The sequence below is a fragment of the Trachinotus anak genome, unplaced genomic scaffold, assembly GCF_046630095.1.
Source record: "Trachinotus anak isolate AG129_WGS33_773 ecotype Australia unplaced genomic scaffold, CSIRO_AGI_Tana_v1 ptg000024l, whole genome shotgun sequence".
Lineage (NCBI taxonomy): Eukaryota > Metazoa > Chordata > Actinopteri > Carangiformes > Carangidae > Trachinotus > Trachinotus anak.
Genome location: NW_027273875.1, coordinates 17641356 through 17662825, shown reverse-complemented (window position 1 = coordinate 17662825; position 21470 = coordinate 17641356). Strand labels below are relative to the sequence as shown.

The 21470-nt window shown below is 41.6% G+C and overlaps 1 protein-coding gene across 1 annotated transcript; it reads left to right on the top strand.

The window, feature by feature from the left end:
* Nucleotides 1-65: 65 nt before the first annotated feature.
* Nucleotides 66-21059, top strand: smfn (small fragment nuclease). The gene is made up of 7 exons (XM_071460613.1): nt 66-435; nt 3687-3770; nt 3854-3931; nt 12003-12114; nt 12202-12310; nt 16473-16526; nt 20392-21059. Exons 1-7 carry the CDS (start codon nt 148-150, stop codon nt 20513-20515), a joined length of 849 nt encoding a protein of 282 aa, XP_071316714.1. The 5' UTR covers nt 66-147; the 3' UTR covers nt 20516-21059.
* Nucleotides 21060-21470: the final 411 nt, after the last annotated feature.

Genomic DNA, 21470 nt, shown 5'->3' with positions numbered 1-21470 from the left:
CTTCAAAAGTAAATATCATTCAAAAGTAACTGTTGGAGCGCGACCTCGTGTGGGTTGTTGTGATTTTACCAGTAAAAGGCAACAATGTGGATGTGAATGATGTGACGACGTTGTTTTACGACAGTTCAGATCTAAAGTCGGTACAGGATGCCGGTGTGTTTGCGGACCTCAGCATGGGTCGTTACTCGCGTGGGGTTTCTTTGCAGGAGAAGATCGCTCGTCCCCCGGTCTACCGAGGCAGCATATCATTCAAACCACTTCGGTGTTAAGCAGAAAAACCAACCGTTTAGCAGTGTAATAAACCCATTTACCGCACTTGGAACAGGCCCCGGCATTGCTTCCAGATTCGGCTCCGATTTTGAGATTCAGGTGTCCAGAAGAATCAACATGTCGTCCACCTCAATGTCCCAGAGAATGGTCTGGGTGGACCTGGAGGCAAGTCACAGGCTGAAACCCAGCTTCTAACCGTGTAGTTAGCGTAACGTATCTGTTTATGAATTTGCTAACGTAAGCTAATGCTACACCAAGCTAACCTGAGGTAGACTAAACTATGCGGACATTCAGCCGTTATGTGTGCCATCCTTGGTATATTGGTATAACGTTTATATACTGCCCGATGTAAAACTAACCTGTGTGTAAATGCATGGGGACAGTAAGTGACGGTATGGTTTGATTAATGTGAAACACAAAACCTGCTATGTAAATTACTTTGCAAGCCACACAGACTGGCAGGCTCATGAATGTACTGCGGTGAAGTTGGAAAGATATTGGCAGATTCGAACTTCCGGGATCAATAACTCTGTAGGACACCGATGAAGTGTGTAGTGAGTTTGGTGACACTACACTCTATCATAGTGAAGTTATTGATTAATATTCATAATAAAAATTCCTAGAAATGATGAAAAATGCCTTTCTTTCAAAACAAGTGTTGTAGTGTAATCTATAGGACACCAATGAAGTGTGTAGTGAGTTTGGTGACACTGCACTCTATCATAGTGAAGTTATTGAATATTTTTTTAATGTCTCTTTTCGGTGTTGCACTTTGTAGACGGTCCCTGCGCGCTGCTCTCACAGCCGGCTGCACGTAAACACCATTGTTATTGGTGTGGCTCCGAGGATGGCTCGTTTTGATGAAAGTTAGGTTGTAGCTCGTTGTCTATCTTACTATGGTTGAAAATATGCGTGTTTTGTGTTTTAACAACGTTTCACTTAAGAGTTATTGATCCCGGAAGTTCGAATCTGCCAATATCTTTCCAACTTCACCGCAGTCATGAATGTTTACGTTTTGAAACAGCAACCAGATATGGAGTGTGATAACTGACTACTTTAGCAGTCAATTGTGTCGATCGTCGTCACCCCTACGTGTCAAAATACGTGACGTCTGCAACGTGTCGTCTGCTGTAACAATGTCACAGCCACATGATGTGTTTAGTTATAGCAAGCAAGCAACAATGTCAATATAGTTTTGTTAGACTAATAGAAATAAATTTACACATCTTTCCAACAGTGAGTCTTTCATGAACTGGCTTAGTTTTAAAAGAGAAAATAACAGTATATTGATAGCAGGCGGACCTACCTAAGTTTGAAACATTTTGATTGAATTTCACCAAGGGGACTAGTAAAGGCTGTGTGTCTGTCTATTTTGTTTTCAGTACAATTGATACAGACAGAAAACAGAAACGTGACAAAACAAATGGATGATTAGAATTGAATAATAATTTATTATCACTGAGAGGTGCTGCACATCATTTTGTTTTATGAGCTGCAATGACAATAAAGATGTTTTTCATATCAAATAAACACACTTTATTTCATTTTCAAATACTCTGTTGTAGAGATTATAAAGTACAACGGCCATGTGTTGCCTGTTCATGTGCAGCTAAGTGATCATAACACATTGTGTCTTTTCTGGATCTGAAAGCAGATTAGTAAATTTTCCTCTTTATGTATGGTGGACAATCAAGTCTGTTCTCAACAATTTGAAAAATAAGACACATAAAATCAATAGCAAGCTTGCCAAAAGTAGGTACAGAAAACAACCAACAGGTGTCACAGTGTGTGAACCTCCTCATCAACACGTGTACACAAAAGCGCACTGCTAATGTCACTTTGCACTGCAGGTTAGATCGCTAATTGACTGCAGCAGCAGTCCACTAAACAACATGTAAATGTAGTTGCAAATGTCACTGGCACTGGAATTGAAGTGTTGAATCCATATGACAGCTCAGCAGTCACCTTTAAAGTTGAAACCGTTTCCAGTTTCATGCTAAATCACAGTAAAATGACAGTATTACCCAGTCAAATTTTAATTATCACTATAACCGTTTATTATCATGATTAATAACTGTGGTTAGTTTAACTCATGTTAGGTTCGATATCAACCAGATGCATGGGCGGCAAGCAGCGTGGGTTTGTTTTGTCAGTCAAAACATGGTGGAAGGCAGTGCCAGTGCTCCTCTGGAGATTCTTCACCCTTCTAGTACCTTTTTACACCTAAGTTAGGAGGTGTAACTGGGTTTTTAAGGCAGTTGTCTCATCTTACATGCAAGTCGAATTTGTCTTTCTGTTTTTAACGATGTCATCACATGCATACAGAGCACACACACAGACACAGGAGAGAAAGAGTGAGCTGCTTTAGTTTTAATAGGTAAAATTGATGCTGTTTAAGCAATAAAATATTGAAATTTCTTGAAAAAAAGTTTTTTTTTTTTCTGTTTTCTATTTTCTATATAATTTTATATATTCTAATGTTTTCTTATGTCTTATTCTTTAATAAGAATCAGAATCAGAATCAGAATCAGTTTTATTGCCAAGTATGTTTTCACATACAAGGAATTTTTTCTGGTGATTGGTGCAATTGATCAGCAACAGTGGGGCTCTCTAGCCTTGTTGATAAGGCTAATAGCAGATGGGAAGAAGCTATTTTTGTGGCGAGAGGTTTTGGTCCTGAAGGACCGCAGCCTCCTGCCAGAGGGGTGTGTCTCAAAGAGTTTGTGTCCAGGGTGGGAGGAGTCAGCTACAATCTTCCCTGCACGCCTCAGAGTCCTTGAGGCGTACAGGTCCTGGAGGGACAAGTAGTTCTTATCCGATTACTCAATTTGAATGATTGATTGATACTCAATCACTTAAATAATCGATCGCTGCAGCCCTAATGTACACTATTTTTGCTCTGTTTCTATCAATTCTTTTATTTGCTGCCAAAAGTGGTTTCTTGCCCTCTGATCAGTGCGTCTTCTTCAGTGTCTCGTGTTGGACTGAGGGCAGACTGGACTGGACTACGTTCATATAGGCTAGAGCTCTAATGAAAAATGAGCTTTTTCCAAGGAAAAGAGAGAAAAACAGGCATCTCTCTCCTTGCTCTGCAGCTGCGGCAACACACTGGTAGGCTAAGTCTCTTGCGCCCCAGGAAACACGCACTTCCCACAAAAAACCTGCTAGTTAGAGTGACTCACATTAAATATACATGTACAGTTAGGCTGTTATGTTGAAGCACTGGAGACAGATCGTTGAGGACTTAATTTAGCAACTGCTAAAAAACGCTAAACCTCTTGATTCACAGGAAACACTGTCTAAGATTGCTCTCAAAATGTCTGAATGGCTCACTTTGCCATGGTGTTGCCTGCATGCAAGATGCAGGCCTATATTGAAAAACTAACTCCGTGTGTATTTTATTTATTTATTTTTAGATGACGGGTCTCGACATTGAAAAGGACCAGATCATTGAAATGGCATGCATTATCACAGACTCTGACCTGAACATTTTGGCTCAGGTAGTATAAACCCAAACACTATTAGACTGCCTCTTGTCTTCAATCTGTCTTGTGAATTAAACTCATCTGCTCTCAATTGGCAGGGGCCCAACTTGATAATTAACCAGCCAGATGAACTGCTGGAAGGGATGTCAGAGTGGTGTAAAGAGCATCATGGAAAGGTAAGCTGTCTTAAGTAATCTAGGGGTTGAAGAAAAACACAAATCTGTATATCATTTAAAGGGGACCTATAAGACTTTGCTGAGTTTTCCCTCTCTTATAGTGTGTTCTATAGCTTTTTGTGCATGTAAATTTTCTACAGAGTCGCAAAGCTCAAAGTTCCCAACAAAGGGTCTGTCAGGGCAAAACCCAATTTACTCATTTTTATAAAATGACTCACTGGGGGTCCACCCACACCCCCTGCAAGCTTGGGACGCCCCCACACAAGGTACAAGACATAACTACTTACATTTACATTTACTCATTTGGCAGAGTAAATGTAAGTAGTTATGCTATTAACTACTTATAATGAAGAGTTTTCTTTAGATTTGTAGCCATGCTGAAAAGACACTGTGTTCTCAACTGCCTGGAGCATTTTTTCCACAGTTCCCTCCACTGCTCTCGACATTTTACTGTGAGCCGGGCACCTCAAGGAGGACTGATTCAGAAACCCTGCACAGTTAGCCCCTTTATTTTCATAGTGGCTATTTCTGTAGTTCTCACTTAATATGCATTAAGGCTCACAGCCTGTAGGTCTGCATCATTGTAGTGGATCACCTGTGACCTGATCAGGTTAGTAAGAAGCAGCGTAACAAAGATATAAATGCTAAAATGTTTGTCAATATCAACATGCTATACATCGTTAGCTCGGACTAATTATCCACAGCATAGCTGCTTAGTTCATTTCTCAGTTATTATGAGCACTAAATTATAATTCATTCAGATTTACAGGCATCATAAACCAGCAGGACGGTAAAGAGGTGCTGACTGCATTAATTTGGTTGTGAAGTCTGACTGTCCGTCTGTTCCTCCAGTACTTATATTCTTTAAATCCAGAAGAGTCCACAGATAAAACAATCAAAGGGTTTTTCATAAAAGTATTTCAGGTTATTAGACAGACAGCTGCCCACTCTGAGCCCAGCTCTGTTGGAGTTTTCTTCTTCTTGAAAGGGAGTTTTTCCTCCCCCTTGTTGCCAAGTTAGAACTGATGGGTTTTTTTATATAATAAAGTAAGGTTTCAATCTTACCCTGTAAAGTGCCTTGAGATAATGTATACAGTGCATCTGGAAAGTATTCACAGGGCTTCACTTTTTCCACATTTTCTTATGTTACAGACTTATTCCAAAATAGATTAAATTCATTTTTTTACCTCAAAATTCTACACACAATACCCCATAATGACAAAGAGAACAAAGTTTGCTTGAAACTTTTGCAAATTTATTAAAAATAAAAAAACAAAAATATAACATGTACATAAGTATTCACAGCCTTTGCTCAATACTTTGTTGAAGCACCTTTGGCAGCGATTACAACCTCAACTCTTTTTGAGTATGATGCTACAAGCTTGGCAAACCTATTTTTGCGCAGTTTCTCCCATTCTTCTTTGCAGAACCTCTTAAGCTCCAACAGATTGGATTGGGACTGTCAGTGCACAGCTATTTTCAGATGTCTCCAGAGATATTCAATCGGGCTCTGGCTGGGCCACTCAAGGACATTCACAGAGTTGTCCCGAAGCCACTGCTTTGTTATTTTGGCTGTGTGCTTATGGTCGTTGTCCTGTTGGAATATGAACCTTCACCTCAGTCCGAGGTCCAGAGCGCTTTGGAGCAGGTTAACATCAAGGATGTCTCTGTACATTGCTGCATTCATCTTTCCCTTGACCCTGACAAGTCTCCCAGTTCCTGCTGCCGAATCATAATATATATTATCTCAGGCACTTTACAGGGCAAGGTCAAGACCTTACTTTGTTACAGAGAAAAACCCAACAGTTCCCACAAAGACCAAGCGCTTGGCGACGGGGGGGAGGAAAAACTCCCTTTTCACAGGAAGAAACCTCCAACAGAACCGTGCTCAGGGTGGGCGGCCGTCTGCCTCGACCGGTTGGGTTTAGGAGGAGATAAAAAAGGGGGGATGGGGGGAGGAGAGAGGAGAAAAGAGAGAGAGAGAGACCAGGAACAGCTGTGAAGGTAATGGTGTTATCAATAATAATGACAGATAACAGTGGTTAATAGTAATGATGAGTAGTGGTGGATCTGGATCCTGCTGCTCCAGAGGCAGAGATACAGTTAGGCCCAGAAATATTTGGACAGTGACACAAGTTTTGTTATTTTAGCTGTTTACGAAAACATATTCAGGATACAATTATATAATCAATATGGGCTTAAAGTGCAGACTCTCAGCTGTAATTTGAGAGTATTCACATCCAAATTGGAGCAAGGGTTTAGGAATTACAGCTCTTTAATACATAGCTGCCTCTTTTTCAAGGGACCAAAAGTAATTGGACAATTGACTCAGAAGGCTGCAAAAAAGAAATAACAAGGCTGCATGGACTCTTCCCTCGTTAACCTGTCATCAATTAAGCAGTTAAAAGGTCTGGAGTTGATTCTAGGTATGGCGTTTGCATTTGGAAGCTTCTTGCTGTGAACACACAACATGCGGTCAAAAGAGCTCTTAATGGAGGTGAAACAGACCATCCTGAGGCTGAAAAAAAAAAGAAGAAATCCATCAGAGAGATAGCAGAAATGTTAGGAGTGGCCAAATCAACAGTTTGGTACATTCTGAGAAAAAAAGAGTGCACTGGTGAGCTTGGGAACTCAAAAAGGCCTGGACGACCACGGAAGACAACAGTGGTGGATGATCGCAGAATCCTTTCCATGGTGAAGAAAAACCCCTTCACAACATCCACTCAAGTGAAGAACACTCTCCAGGAAGTAGGTGTATCAGTATCTAAGTCTACCATAAAGAGAAGACTTCATGAGAGTAAATACAAAGGATTCACCACAAGGTGCAAACCATTAATCAGCCTCAAAAATAGAGAGGCCAGAATTGACTTTGCCAAAAAACACCTGAAGAAGCCACCCCAGATCTGGAACAGCATTCTTTGGACAGATGAGACTAAGATCAACCTGTACCAGAATGATGGGAAGAAGAAAGTTTGGAGAAGAATTGGAACAGCTCATGATCCAAAGCACATCACATCTTCTGTAAAACATGGTGGAGGCAGTGTGATGGCATGGGCATGCATGGCTTCCAATGGCACTGGGTCACTTGTGTTTATTGATGATGTGACAAAAGACAGAAGCAGCCGGATGAATTCTGAAGTGTATAGGGATATACTTTCTGCTCAGATTCAGCCAAATGCAGCAAAGTTGATTGGACGGCGCTTCACAGTACAGATGGACAATGATCCAAAACATACTGCAAAGGCAACCCAGGAGTTTTTTAAAGCAAAGAAGTGGAATATTCTGCAATGGCCGAGTCAATCACCAGATGTCAACCCAATCGAGCATGCATTTCACTTGCTCAAGACAAAACTTAAGGCAGAAAGACCCACAAACAAGCAACAACTGAAGACAGCTGCAGTAAAGGCCTGGCAAATCATCACAAAGGAGGAAACCCAGCGTTTGGTGATGTCCATGGGTTCCAGACTTCAGGCAGTCATTGCCTGCAAAGGATTCTCAACAATATTGAAAAGTAACATTTTACTTAGGGTTACGTTAATTTGTCCAATTACTTTTGAGCCCCTGAAATGAGGAGCGTTTGTATAAAAATAGCTACAATTCCTACATGTTTAATCATATATTTTTGTTCAACCCCTTGAATTAAACCTTAAAGTCTGCACTTCAATACCGTTGTAGTTGTTTCATTTTAAATCCAATGTGGTGGAATGCTGAGCCCAAATCATGAAGATTGTGTCACTGTCCAAATATTTCTGGGCCTAACTTTACCTGCAGAATGAGGACAGAGAGAGGGAGAGAGAGAGGAGAAGCACAAACTACGGGAGAGAAAAAAAATACAAAGTTAATGGCATAAAGTAATCGAGAGAGAGAGAGACAGAGATAGAGAGAGAACGCCCAGTGAATCATGGGAATCCCCCAGCAGTCTAGCTCTATAGCAGTATAACTAAGGGATGGGTCAGGACATACCCGAGCAAGCCCTAACTATAAGCTTTACTAAATAGGACAGTTTTAAACCTGATCTTAAAGGTAGAGAGGGTGTCTGCCTCCCGAACCCACACTGGGAGCTGGTTCCACAGGAGAGGAGCCTGATAGCTGAAGGCTCTGTCCCCCATTCTACTCTTACAAACTCTGGGAACCACAAGTAGACCTGCATTTAGAGAGCAAAGTGTCCTATTGGGAAAATAGGGAATTATAAGCTCTCCAAGGTATGATGGTGCCTGACCATTAACAGCTTTGTAGGTGAGGAGGAGGATTTTAAATTCTATTCTGGATTTTACAGGGAGCCAATGCAGAGAAGCTAACACAGGAGAGATGTGATCTCGTTTCCTAGTTCCTGTCAGTACTCGTGCTGCCGCATTTTGGATCAATTGGAGGCTTTTTACTGAATTTTTGGGACATCCTGACAATAAAGAATTACAGTAGTCCAGTCTTGAGGTAACAAATGCATGAACTAGTTTTTCAGCATCCTTTAGACACAGAATGGGTCTGATTTTTGCAATATTGCGCAGGTGGAAGAAGGCTGTCCTAGAGACTTGCTTTATATGTGAAGTAAAGGACAAGTCCTGGTCAAAAATGACACCAAGGTTTCTGACTGTAGCACTGGAGGCCAAGGTAATGTCATCCAGAGTCAGTATATTATCACATAGTGTATCTCTGAGGTGTTTGGGGCCAATTACAATAACTTCAGTTTTGTCTGAATTTAAGAGTAAGAAATTACTGGTCATCCAGGTTTTATGTCCTTAAGACACACCTGAAGCTTGGCTACCTGGTTAGTCTCACCTGGCTTCATGGATAAGTACAACTGGGTGTCATCTGCGTAACAATGGAAATTTATCTGGTGCCTCCTAATAATGTTTCCTAGAGGAAGCATATAGAGACTGAAAAGCATTGGTCCTAGCACAGAACCTTGTGGAACTCCATGACTGACTTTTGTGATGATAGACGAGTCATTATTAACATGAACAAACTAGTCTATCTGACAAATATGACTTAAACCATCTTAGTGTGGTTCCTTTAATACTGACCACATGCTCTAGTCTCTGTAATAGAATCTTATGATCGATGGTGTCAAATGCGGCACTAAGATCTAGCAGGACAAGTATAGAAACAAGTCCGTTGTCTGAGGCTATGAGGAGATCATTGGTAACCTTAACCAGAGCTGTTTCTGTGCTGTGATGGACTCTAAAACCTGACTGAAAATCTTCAAACAAACCATTTCTGTGCAAATAATCACATAACTGGTTTGCAACGACCTTCTCAAGGATTTTGGAAATAAAGGGGAGGTTGGATATAGGTCTATAATTGGCTAAAACATCAGGATCAAGAGTAGGCTTTTTAAGTAGAGGTTTAATTACTGCAACTTTAAAAGCCTGCGGTACATAACCAGTTGATAAAGATAAGTTAATCAGACTTGATATAGAGGTGTCAATTAAAGGAAAAACTTCTTTGAACGGCCTTGTTGGAACAGGGTCTAGAAGACAAGTCGATGGTTTAGATGAAGAAACTGAAGCGAGCTCAGAGAGATGTACAGGAGAAAAACAGTCAAAATATAAACCAGTTACAGTGGTCTCTGAGGCTGCTGAACTGGACAGTACATCTGAGCCAGCTGTGGGGAGGAGATGGTGAATTTTTTCTCTCACAGAGACAATTTTATTTGTAAAGAAGCTCATAAAATCATTACAACTGAGGGCTAAAGGTATAGATGGATCAACAGAGCTGTAGCTGTCTGTCAGCCTGGCTACAGTGCTGAACAGAAACCTAGGATTATTCTTGTTTTCTTCTATCAATGATGAATAATAGGATGTTCTGGCTATACGGAGACCTTTTTTTTATACGCCAATAGGCTTTCCAAGCCTTTAGAGATTCTTCCAGCTACATCTTCTGTGCAGATTGGAGGCTACAGTGAGTCACTATTGGAAAGTGTTCAGACAGGCTGGAGCTAGCTGGTTAGCATGCCAACTTCAGTAGAAGAAAACATGTGATATAGACAAGAGTTAACACTGGCGTTGTTTTCACCCTCTTGGTGAGTAAAAGAAAAGTTTGATACTCAACTCACAACATTTCCTCTAGACTGTTAAGTAAACAGCTGTTAATAATAATGTTAGCTAAACCTGCAAATAGCTCCATTAAATAGTAATGGTTTCCTAGTCTTACAGACCACTTAAAGTGCCTTACAATACATGCTAAATTCACCTCATTCACACACATAGTCATAATTCATACCCATACACACACTCATAAACTAACAGAACAGCCATCTATTGGGATTCAGTATCTTGTCCTATGACACTCTGTCACACAGACAGGAGGACCCAGGGATCGAACCACTGAGATCTACAGACAGATGACAAACTAAAGAAACAGGATGACACTGCCCCTTTCCATTCAGCACAATGGTAGATGTAACTAACTAAAATGTAGCAGTATGGTTGGATTCATCCCATCGAACAATACCATCCTTGGTTTTATAATCCTTGGTTTTATATTAAACAAAAACAATGCAAGTTAGAGTTAGAAATCTCAACCATATCATGTCCTCCAGCATATCACTGGCCACTTTTCCCAGGAAAACTCAACCTCAGCAGCCCCTTCTCTAATACACACATCTGACATGAATACAAGAACAACAGTACCGTGGTCAGATCAGTGTCAGTTTATACTCAACCCTAAACGCCTCTTTGTTGTTGCCATTGTATACAGTACCCAGTACATGCTTTGCCCTGTTGTGCTAACCTTGTCAAGTTACCCATTGTGTTATATTCTGTCATCTCACCTGTTTTTGTCTTGTTTCACTAATTGGAAGAAAAAAATGTGTAAGAGAAGGTGTCTGTTAAATGTTATGTGATCTACAGTTCATTCAGAAAGTTGTTCAGACCTCTTCGCTTTTTTCACATTTTGTTATTTTTCAGTCTCATACTAAATTAGTTTAAATTAATTTATCCCTCATCAATCTACACTCAGTATCACATAATGACAAAACCAAGACAGAATTTTTGAAATTTTGCAAATTTATTAGAGGAAAAACTGATCTTTCACATTGACAAAGGTATTCAAATTCTTTGCTATGACACTTGAAGTTTAGCTGAAGTTTCTCCATTTCTCTTAATCATCTCTGAGATTTTTCTACACCTTGATTGGAGTCCACATGATGTGGAAAAACACACACTTGTCTCACAGCTGACAATGCAAATCAGAGCAGAAACTATGAGGAGGAAAGAACTGCAGAGCTCAGAGACAGGATTGTGTCGAGGCTCATTGAAGGTTCAAGGGCACAGTAGCCTCCGTCATTCTGACACAGGAACAGCCAGGACTCTTGTAGAGCTGGACTCGGACTTACTGAGACATCAGGGAGAGTGGTCTCAGTAAGAGAGGAGACCAAGAACCTGATGGGCACTCTGGCTGAGCTCAAGAGATCCTTTGTGGAGATGGAGAAACCAAGCTTGCAAGCAAGTGTTTTTCAGCAGCAGTGATGGGGAGACTGGTCAGGGATGATGGAAAACTGATTGGAGCAAAGTACAGAGATATCCTTGATTGAAAACCTGGTCCAGAGCGCAGGATCTCAGACTTGGACAAACTTTCACATTACAATAGGACAATGACCCTAAGAACGCAGTCAAGACAACACAGGAGGAGTGGCTTAGAGACCACTGAATGTGAAGGTCTTGAGGGGCCCAGCCAGAACCCTGAATTGAAAACAATTGAACATCTCTGGAGAGACCTGAAAAGGCCATCCACCGACATCCCCATCCAACCTGATAGAGCTTCAGCAGATCTGACCAAATCCAGGTCTGCAAAGCTTGTGTTTTCAGACCCAAGAAGGCTGTACTCACTAAAAGTACTGAGTTGAAGGGTCTGAATACATGTGTCAATGTGATATTTTTTTCCTTTTTAATTTGCAAAATTTTCTAAAATTCTGTTTTCAATTTGTCATTATGGGATATGAGTGTAGATTGACAAGGGAAAAATGAATTTAAATGATTTAGCATAAGACTGCAACATAACAAAATGTCAAAGAGCGAAGGGGTCTGAAGACTTCCTGAATGCACTGTAAATAGCCAGTGTAACTGTGTCTCAGTCAGGACTGACTCAGGCTGTACGGGACAGTAAAATTACCCTGGAACAAGCAGAGTATGAGTTCCTGTCTTTCGTCAGACAGCATACCCCACCTGGACAGTGTCCCCTTGCTGGTAAGTTAGTTTTTAGCATCTCTAGGAGAATTATTATTCAACTATTTTGGCTCCTACAGTCATGTTTTATGATTTCTCTTCTTGCAGGTAACTCTGTACATGCGGACAAGAGGTTCTTGGACAAGCACATGCCACAATTTATGTATCACCTTCATTACAGAATCATTGATGTCAGCACCATCAAGGAGATTTGCAGGCCAGTGTTTGTGTGACTCTGGAGTGTCTGAGAGTTGGTGTACTGTTGTGCAAAGTTGTGGAAACTTTCTCAGCTTTGACTTGACATTTGTTTGTGCATACAATACATGATGCCTTGTTCTGTCGGTGCTCTTTTGTTGAGATTATATAATATCAGTATGTCTGAAAAAGCATTTGAATACTTTTCACATTTGTCTCTTACTTGTCCTCCTTGATATGGAAATGCTTCATAAACACTGTATGAACACAATCAACATTTTTTTGTTAGCAATTTAATTTATAGTTACTTTGCTAAACTTATTAAGGCCGTTATTTGCTCAAGCCCCACTAATGATCTTCTCTATGGCCCTGTTCAGTCCTGGTATTGACATCTGTCTCTGGTGAGTCACTCACAAGTGAACCACTCTAAGTTCAGGTGTGAACACATCCAAGGTGCATTGAGGACACATTTGAGATGCGATCACTCAGACTGCATTTAAAGGTGGTCTGGGCCACATGTGGCCACTTTCTTTTAGCAGTGTGAATGGCAATGTCTCCTGGACCACAATGAAGGACCGCCTACTCTATTGACATCCGCTGCCACAGTCTGATTCTTCAGAAATCAGAAGAAAGACACACAGGGGATGCAGAGGAGGTACACAACAACGAGGGGGAGAAAGCCTGGCACAAAAAACATCGACTGGAGTAGAGGAGACATAAGCTGTGTCTCCCCTCTCTCTTCATGGGCAATGTGAGCTCACTGGCAAATAAAATGGGCGAGCTAACAGTGTAAGAGGAGAGGACCCTGTATGCTAATGTTACGGATGCCCCCCCCCCAGCTGAGGAGGTGAGACCGCAACTTGGTGCACCTCAACTCCCGCAATGTCACTAATGTTGCTGGAGGCCTATTAAGCACTTCAGGGATGTTTTGAGGTAATAGACTGGAAAGCACCATGTGAGCCTGGAGAGCACATTTATGGGCTAACAGAATGTATCACAGACTACATCAACTTCTGTGTGGGCTGCAACGTCCCAAAAAATACTGTACATTGTTATCCAAATGACAAGCCATGGGTAACTAAAATCATGAAAGCCATCCTAAATTCAAAAAAGAGGGCTTTTAGAGCTGGCAATAGGGAGGAGATGGGGACTATACAAGGGGAGCTGAAAGTGAAGATTATGGAGGCCAAAAAGGAATACATGAAGAAGCTGGAGCATAAACTTCAGCAAAACAACAATGTGGGAGGTCTGGAAGGGCATGAAGACCATCATTGGTTTCAGACCAACTGGTAACAGAGAAGTTGAAAGCCGTGTGGACAGAGCCAGTGAACTAAATCTGGTCTTGCCTGCTTGCTCCCTCGTCGGCTCCCAGACTAACTGCCCTCTACAACATGATGACTTCACCATCTGAACATGTAGGAAGACAGCTGATGAGACTCCACTCAGGCAAAGCTGCAGGCCCTGATGGTGTCAGCCCCAGGGTGCTCAAAGCCTGTGCCCCCCTGCTATTTGGAGTGCTTCACCTTGTCTTCAACTGAAGCCCCTTTTCCACTGGTCAAAAAACCCACTAAGACCCACTAGCATCGGGCTTTTGTCTATAATGGAAAAGGGTTCAATCAGCAGTCACACCCGAGTCAAATGACTCTACAGTGGATGCGGGTATTTATCAACTCCGGCTCTGATTGGCTTTGTTTGGTGTTGATGTTAAACATAAAAAAAACCTGTGTGAACCTGCAAATTTTTGCCTCTTTTCCTGCTGTAACATCTTTCAGAGCACACAGACACAGGCCTGTCACCTGTCCAGCACTGTTCTGTTACACCAGAAAAACTCTGGCCACATTGACCTTGAGGATAAAAGAGTGAGCTGCAGCTCCAAAAGTTTTTAAAACACACAATCACCGATCAAACATTTCATATGGAGGCTCCAACACTTTAACAGGCTTTTACCGGTTTGCAGGATGGCTAGCAGCTCATTCTTCCTCCAGTGCTTCTGCTCTAAGTGCATGTGATGACATTGCTCCTTGCAGTTATGTGTCCTCAGTCTGAACAGAAAGGCAAACTCAAATGGAAACTCAGTGGAAAAGGGGTCAATTGGCTAATCGCTAATTTTGGTGGAAAAAGGGTATGAGCCTGAGTCTTCAAAGGGTCCCTGTCCTGTGGAAGACATCCTGCTTCGTTCCTGTGTCAAAAATGCCATGTCCCAGTGGCTCCAGGAACTACAGACCAGCGGCACTGACCTCCCACATCATGAGGAACCTGGAGAGACCTGTCCTGGAGCAGCTCCCGGCCATGGTCAGGCCACACTTGGATCCCCTCCAGTTTGTCTACCATCCATAACTAGGAGTTGATGATGCCATCATCTACTTGTTGAACCGCATGTACATCCACCTGGACAAGCCAGCAAGCACTGTGATGGTCATGTTTTTTGACTTCTCCAGTGCTTTTAACACCATCCGGCCTGCTCTACAGGGTCACAAGCTGACAGTGATGAAAGTGGATACCCCCCACGTGTCATGGATCTTGAACTACCTAACTGACAGACCACAGTATATGTGCTTTCAACACTCTGTGTCTGAAAGGGTGATTAGCAGCACTGGAGCCCCACAAGGGACAGTCCTGTCTTGCTTCCTCTTCATCCCATACACCACAGACTTCAACTACCAGATAGAGTCTTTTCATCTTCAGAAGTTTTCTGATGACTCTGCAATAGTTGGATGTGTAATCAAGGGTTAGGAGACTGAGTACAGCTCCATGGCGGATAACTTTGTCACATGGTGTGAGCAGAACTATCTGAAGCTCGATGAGAAACAAACAAAGGAGTTGGTGGTGGATCTGAGGAGGAACAATGCATTGGTGACCCAATTACCTGGGGGTTTACATAGATAATAAACTGGGCTGGGCTAAAGCCAATGCTGTCTCTACTGTCTGAGGAGGCAGAGGTCCTTCAACATCTGCAGTAAAATACTGTGGATATTCTGTCTCTGTGGTGGCCAGTGCTATCCTGTTTGCTGTTGTGTGCAGGGGCAGCAGGTTGAGACACCTCCACGATGCACCACAGAGCGCCACAGGAATTCATTCCTGCCTGTGGCCATCAAACTGTTCAACATGCCCCTCAGAGTGTCAAACGTTCAGAGTCACTACAATGACCCTTGGACCTATTCCATTCTTGAGTGCAATATTTCAGTACCTCTATGTTGAGAACTACAATTTTTTTTATGATATAACGACATGCAGTGCATCTGGAAAGTATTCACGGCGCTTCACTTTTCCCACATTTTGTCATGTTACAGCCTTAATCCATAATGGATTCAGTTCATTCTTTACCTCAAAATTCTACACACAATACCCCATTTTGACAAAGTGAAAAAAGTTTGCTTGAAATTTTTGCAAATATATTAAAAATAAAAAACAAAAAAAAATCACATGTACATAAGTATTTGCAGCCTTTGCCATGACACTCAAAATGGAGCTCAGGTGCATCCTGTTTCCACTGATCATCCTTCAGATGTTTCTACAACTTGATTGGAGTCCATCTGTGGTAAATTCAGTTTATTGGACATGATTTGGAAAGGCACACACCTGTCTATATAATGTCCCATAGTTGACAGTGCAGAGCACAAACCAAGCCATGAAGTCCAAGGAATTGTCTGTAGACCTCTGAGACAAGATTGTATCGAGGCACAGATCTGGGCAAGGGTACAGAAAAACGGGGTATTGTGTGTAGAATTTTGAGGTAAAAATGAATTTAATCCATTTTGGAATAAGGCTGTAACATAACACAATGTGGGAAAAGTGAAGCGCTTTGAATACTTTCCGGATGCACTATATGTTTACATTTTATATTTATCATTCTTTTTATCTTTACCAATTTTTTTAAAGATATTTTTTGTGCTTTTGTGCCTTTATTTGATAGGACAGCAGGAGAGTGACAGGAAAGGGTTAGAGAGAAAGGGAATGACATGTAGGAAGGAGTCGGGCTGGAGTTGAACCGGTGACTCCACTGCTAAAAGCAATTGTGGTACACGCCCTAAACTCAGCTATCGGGTTGCCACCAAACTTGGAAGTGAGATCAGATAACAAGAGGTCACATGTTAATGCCAGGATTGAACAGGTGGCTGTACATTACAGGGTGAATGTAAAAGGAGACTGATTTGGGTTTGTCTTTGTTCTGTGCACACTTTCAGACGGTGGTTTCCAGAAGAATACAAGATGGTGCCTCAAAAGAAAGCCAGCCACAGGTAAACAATAAGAAAAACACATCAATGTACAGTTGAATACGAAAGTTTGGGCAAATCACATACAGTATTTTTTGTTGAAAAGAAGTAAATGCAAAGCCCAAAGAATAATGAAACAAAATCATTTGAAGAACAGAAATCTTTGACTAATTACACTATTATAAAAAGTCCATGTTAAAGAACCAACAGCTGCAAAAATCATCAACCCTTCATTAGTCACATTCCTTTCTTTTATTTTTATTTTTTTTCAATATTTTGTATATCCGCCTTCATTTTTTATGACAGACTTGATCCTCCTGGGCATGGATGATACCAGTCTAACACAAATCCGTGGAGACATGTTCTAACATTAGGCAGAACATGTTCTTTTGGATACAAGTCAGGGGAGATACTTGGCCAGGTCAGAGTTTTCTTTGTCTGGTTGGAGAATTGATCATTAGACTCCGGTTGATCTTTTTTGTTAAGGATTTGGGCATACTGTTAAAAGTGCCATCGATAAATGTTCTGAGGCTGACTTCGTGTCCGTCACACTGAATGATCAGTCACTGAAACATCAGTTTCCTCAGATAATCCTTGTGCCTTGTGCCCTGTGACTTATTGTGCTATGTGTCTGTTTGTTTGCTGTGGGGGTGTATTTACTTATTTTTACTTCAAAAATACACAACATATGTATTTTGACCAAGGATGATGAAACTTCTGCATAACACTGTAACCATGTCAGCTGATTATTGCTAAAAGGATGATTCTAGTTTATTTCAACTAATGTCTTACTTTTGTAGTTTTGGCCTTTGATGCTGTCAATCATTGTACTCACCAATTTTGTTGTGCAGTAACATATGACTTAGTAATGTGTTACGGTAATGTGATTACTTTTTTCAGTAACAAATAGTGTTAGTAGTGCTCCATTACTTTGACATTTAGGGGTCGGCTTGTTTGCTGTCTTACTGGGAGTTTAATGGAGGGTTGATATGACTGTGTGTTTAAGTTTAGTTGGCACACTGGTCCAGATATGGTTGAGGTATAGTGTAGGCAGTAGCCTCTACCCTGGCTGATTTGGCAAATGTTACTGCTTAGTACCAACTCAATTTAACTCCACTCTATTCGACTACTTGCTTTTAGTACTAGGTACTTCTTTTTCCACTGTAGGTAGTATCCCCTCAATGCAGCACTGTTAACATAACAGTGTACAAAGTTGTTGGGACATCATCATAACAAGAACAATGGAGGATATCGGAGGGATACCAATAGAAACGTCTGCATCTGGTTTTATGGGTTGCTGTACTAAAGGTCTAGAACAATAACTAACAGGCTACAGTGAGTGGTGTACAGCTGCTTGGCTATTTAAAAAGTGGTGGATTTGTTCAGAAAATCCCATCTCGCACAATGATGGTAGTGATGATTCTCTCTGACCAATCAGTAGTCTGCTGTCTTTTCACCTCACTTTTTGGTTATCACCTCAACTCAATGGGACCGCTGGTGGAGGTGATCGTAAAAAAAAGTACCTGGGGCCAGTTACACAAAGCACCTTAAGTTAAGATTTTTATTTAAGTACAAATTAAGCTTGCCTTATAATAAGAACTGTTGCACAACCTTCTTCTTAAGGTTTCCTTAAAATGTTAACTTAAGTATTTAATATTTTCTCCTTATCTTGGTCTTATAATTAAAGAATCACTTAAACTCAGTTAAGCAGTTGCACAGAAGACATTAGCAACCAAACTAAGGGAACAACTTAAGGTACCTCTGACTTTGTCTTAACTGCAATATGGCTGAGTTTATGGTGATAAATTAAGAGACTTAAGACATCCCAAGAATAACCCGATGAACACTCTCAATGAAAAGGAATTAATTTTGCACTACGGATTTGATCAGCAGTTAATTTGTGATTTGTCCAACACTCACCAAAAGCACGCTTGACTTTGTGCCGAGGATGCAGACACAGCTCTCACTTTGGTTGTGCAGGGGCCAAATGCTTGGTAGCAATGAGCCCGGTATCCCATACTCCCATAGTACCCCCCACAGGGCCCCTCGTGGGACAGGGTCATAAACAAACTATAAGTCCACAAAGCACATGTGGACTGGCAGGTCAAACTCCCATGACCCCCTCAGGACTTCTGCAAGGGTAAAAAGCTGGTCCACTGTTCCATGGCCAGTACAGAACCCGCATCCCAGGGAGGCTGAGCAGTGTAATACCCAGATAGCTGGAGCACACCCTCCGGTCCCCCCTTTTGAAAATGGGAACCACCACCCCAGTCTGCCACTCCAAAGTTACCCGACCTCCACGTGACATTGAAAAGCCTTGTCAGCCATGACAAGCCAACAATGTCCAAAGCCTTCAGCATCTCACGGCGTATCTCATCCACACCTGACACCTTGCCACTGAGGAGCTTCTTAACTACCTCAGTGACCTCTGCCAGGGTCATGGGTGAGATGTCCCCAACCTTGCCTCCTCCGTGCAGTTCCTCAAAGTATTCCTTCCACCACCTGACGACATTGTAAGCCCAGGTCAGCCGTCCTCCTCCCCAGCCTGAGCCGCCAGACGGTTTGCCAGAATCTCCTTGAGGCCAAACTTAAGACCTCACCGAACTCCTCCCACACCCGTGTTTTTGCTTCTGCAACCACTGAGGCTGCAGCCCTTCTGGCCACCCAGTACCTTTCTGCAGCTTCCGGAGACCCCTGGGCCAACCAGGTCCTAAAGGCCTCTTTCTTCAGCTTGACGGCCCCCCTCACTGCTGGTGTCCACCAATGGATTCTCGGGTTGCCACCTCGACAGGCACTGATGACCTTAAGGCCACAGCTCCCAACTGCCGCTTCTGCAATTGAGGATTTGAGCATGGCCCACTTAGACTCCATGTTCCCAAACTCCCCCTGGATGTATGATAAATTCTTCCAGAGGTATGAGTTTAAGACCTCACGGACAGGGGCCTCCGCCAAAAGTTTCCAGTTCACCCTCACTACACATTTGGGTTTACCAGGTCTCCCTGGCAGCCTTCCCCACCATCTGATCCAACTCACCACCAGGCGGTGATCAGTTGACATCTCTGCCCCTCTCCTCACATGAGTGTCCAAAACATATGCAGATCTGATGAAACGACCATGAAGTCGATCATTGACCTATGGCCTAAAGTGCTCTAGTACCAGGTGCACTTATGAGTGTACCAAACTATGACTAGCACAGAAGTCCAATAATAAAGCACCGCTCGGGTTTAGATCAGGGACGACACACCCGGCATTTGACACCATGGGCAACTCTGGAAAAGGAGAGAGTCCAGCCCCTCTCCAGGAGTTTGGTTCTGGAGTCTCTGTTATGCGTAGGGGTGAGCCCAACTATATCTGGTCGGTACCGCTCCACCTCCCGCACCAGCTCAGGTTCCTTCCCCGCCAGAGAGGTGACATTCCATGTCCCCACAACCAGTCTACAATACTGGGGGTCAGAAAACTCCAGTCCTCCCCATCTTGTTTTATGTTTCTACATCCCATCACTGCTTACCAAAGTAACAACTAGAATGAAGCACAGGAGGTAAAAGCTGAAGCAGGAAATGAGTCTGTAAACTGATAGATGTTTACAATGGACACCTTAGGTGATCATTTTACACTTCAGCTTTTTTTCTCTTCAAAATATATTAAAATTACATTTGTTAAAACCTGTCAGTACATGTTTTTTTTTTTGTTTTGTTTTTTATTGCCTTATCTGACATATTTTAGCAAAATTACCATTTTCAATAATTAATTATGCAATTACATTAAAAGAGTAAACACATAACCAACAGAACTGATAGCAAGAGTTTGAGAGAGTTTAAATAAGCCAATCCAAGTTCAGGTTCAGAGGAATATGAATTATACAACAATACACACTGGTTTTCTCCTTCAGAGCCTTGGACGACATACGGGAGAGCATTAAAGAGCTGCAGTACTACAGAGCCAACATCTTCAAAGCATCAACAGAGGAGAAGAAGCGCAAGATTGTTGAAAATGGAGGTAGCAACAAAAGTTAGCTCACATGAATGAGACAATGTAGCCATTAGTGTTATGTTGCTGTATTTGCAGTATTGTGATTTAAGTGACTGTTTTCACTGAGTTTAGTTTCTGTTCATATTTAGCTGCCCAATGATTATTTGTTCCAGTATAGTTCAAAAGTTAAACATGGCGGTTACATCAAAGGTAGCAAGATTTTACTAAAGGTTTATTAAAAAGAAAGCTTTTTTCTAGCATTTGAAAATTTACTTTGTTATTTTGCAGTTTTGTATCATCTCTTTAGTCTGGCTTTAATTTTCCTGTGTTTTTAAAATGAAACCAAATAAACTGTGGTCCCTGAGAAAACTGTCCAGATACCTTGACAATTTTGTCTACAATTTTGTCTCTCAGATATACTGAGTGTGTGGCACATGCACAAAATTACACACAGATATTTAATATGTGTGCTAAATGTATTTTGAGTGTTGTGATGATGGATTCTTCTGTCCTTCAGTGCAGTACAGTGCAATTAAATGAAATGCTGGAGTAGCTCACAGCTGGAATATTAAACATTTTACACAGTGAGGTGATGTTGAAAATCATTGTCTTCTTGTTATAAAGTATGCAAGCTTTATAAAGCTCACATACAATTGCCTGTAAATGTATCATACAGAAATAATTTTAAGCACTGTTATTGCAAAATGGTAAAACAGTACTTTCATCATCTACTTAGTACTTGAACATGGTGTGTAGAGTAGTTAGTTTGGGACACAACATTAGAGCCATAAGAACAACACTAGATGGCAGTGTTGCAACTTGGAATATTATTAGTTATGGCTGTGTCTAGCCATGTTTGACAGTGAGATAGAAATGACAAATGAAGAATACAATGGATGGAGACAGATGAGAGCATTGCAACATGATTTCAATACATATAGTGATACAGAAGTATGACTCAGAAGTTAGAATTAACTGGGATGATCAGTTCACCAAAAG

Excerpts from the sequence above, each read along its gene's own strand:
- smfn (XM_071460613.1), top strand. The coding sequence starts at position 148 with ATGCCGGTGTGTTTGCGGACCTCAGCATGGGTCGTTACTCGCGTGGGG. Across the intron at positions 436-3,686 it reads TGGTCTGGGTGGACCTGGAG|ATGACGGGTCTCGACATTGA; the intron begins GCAAGTCACAGG and ends ATTTATTTTTAG. Across the intron at positions 12,311-16,472 it reads ACCATCAAGGAGATTTGCAG|ACGGTGGTTTCCAGAAGAAT; the intron begins GCCAGTGTTTGT and ends GCACACTTTCAG.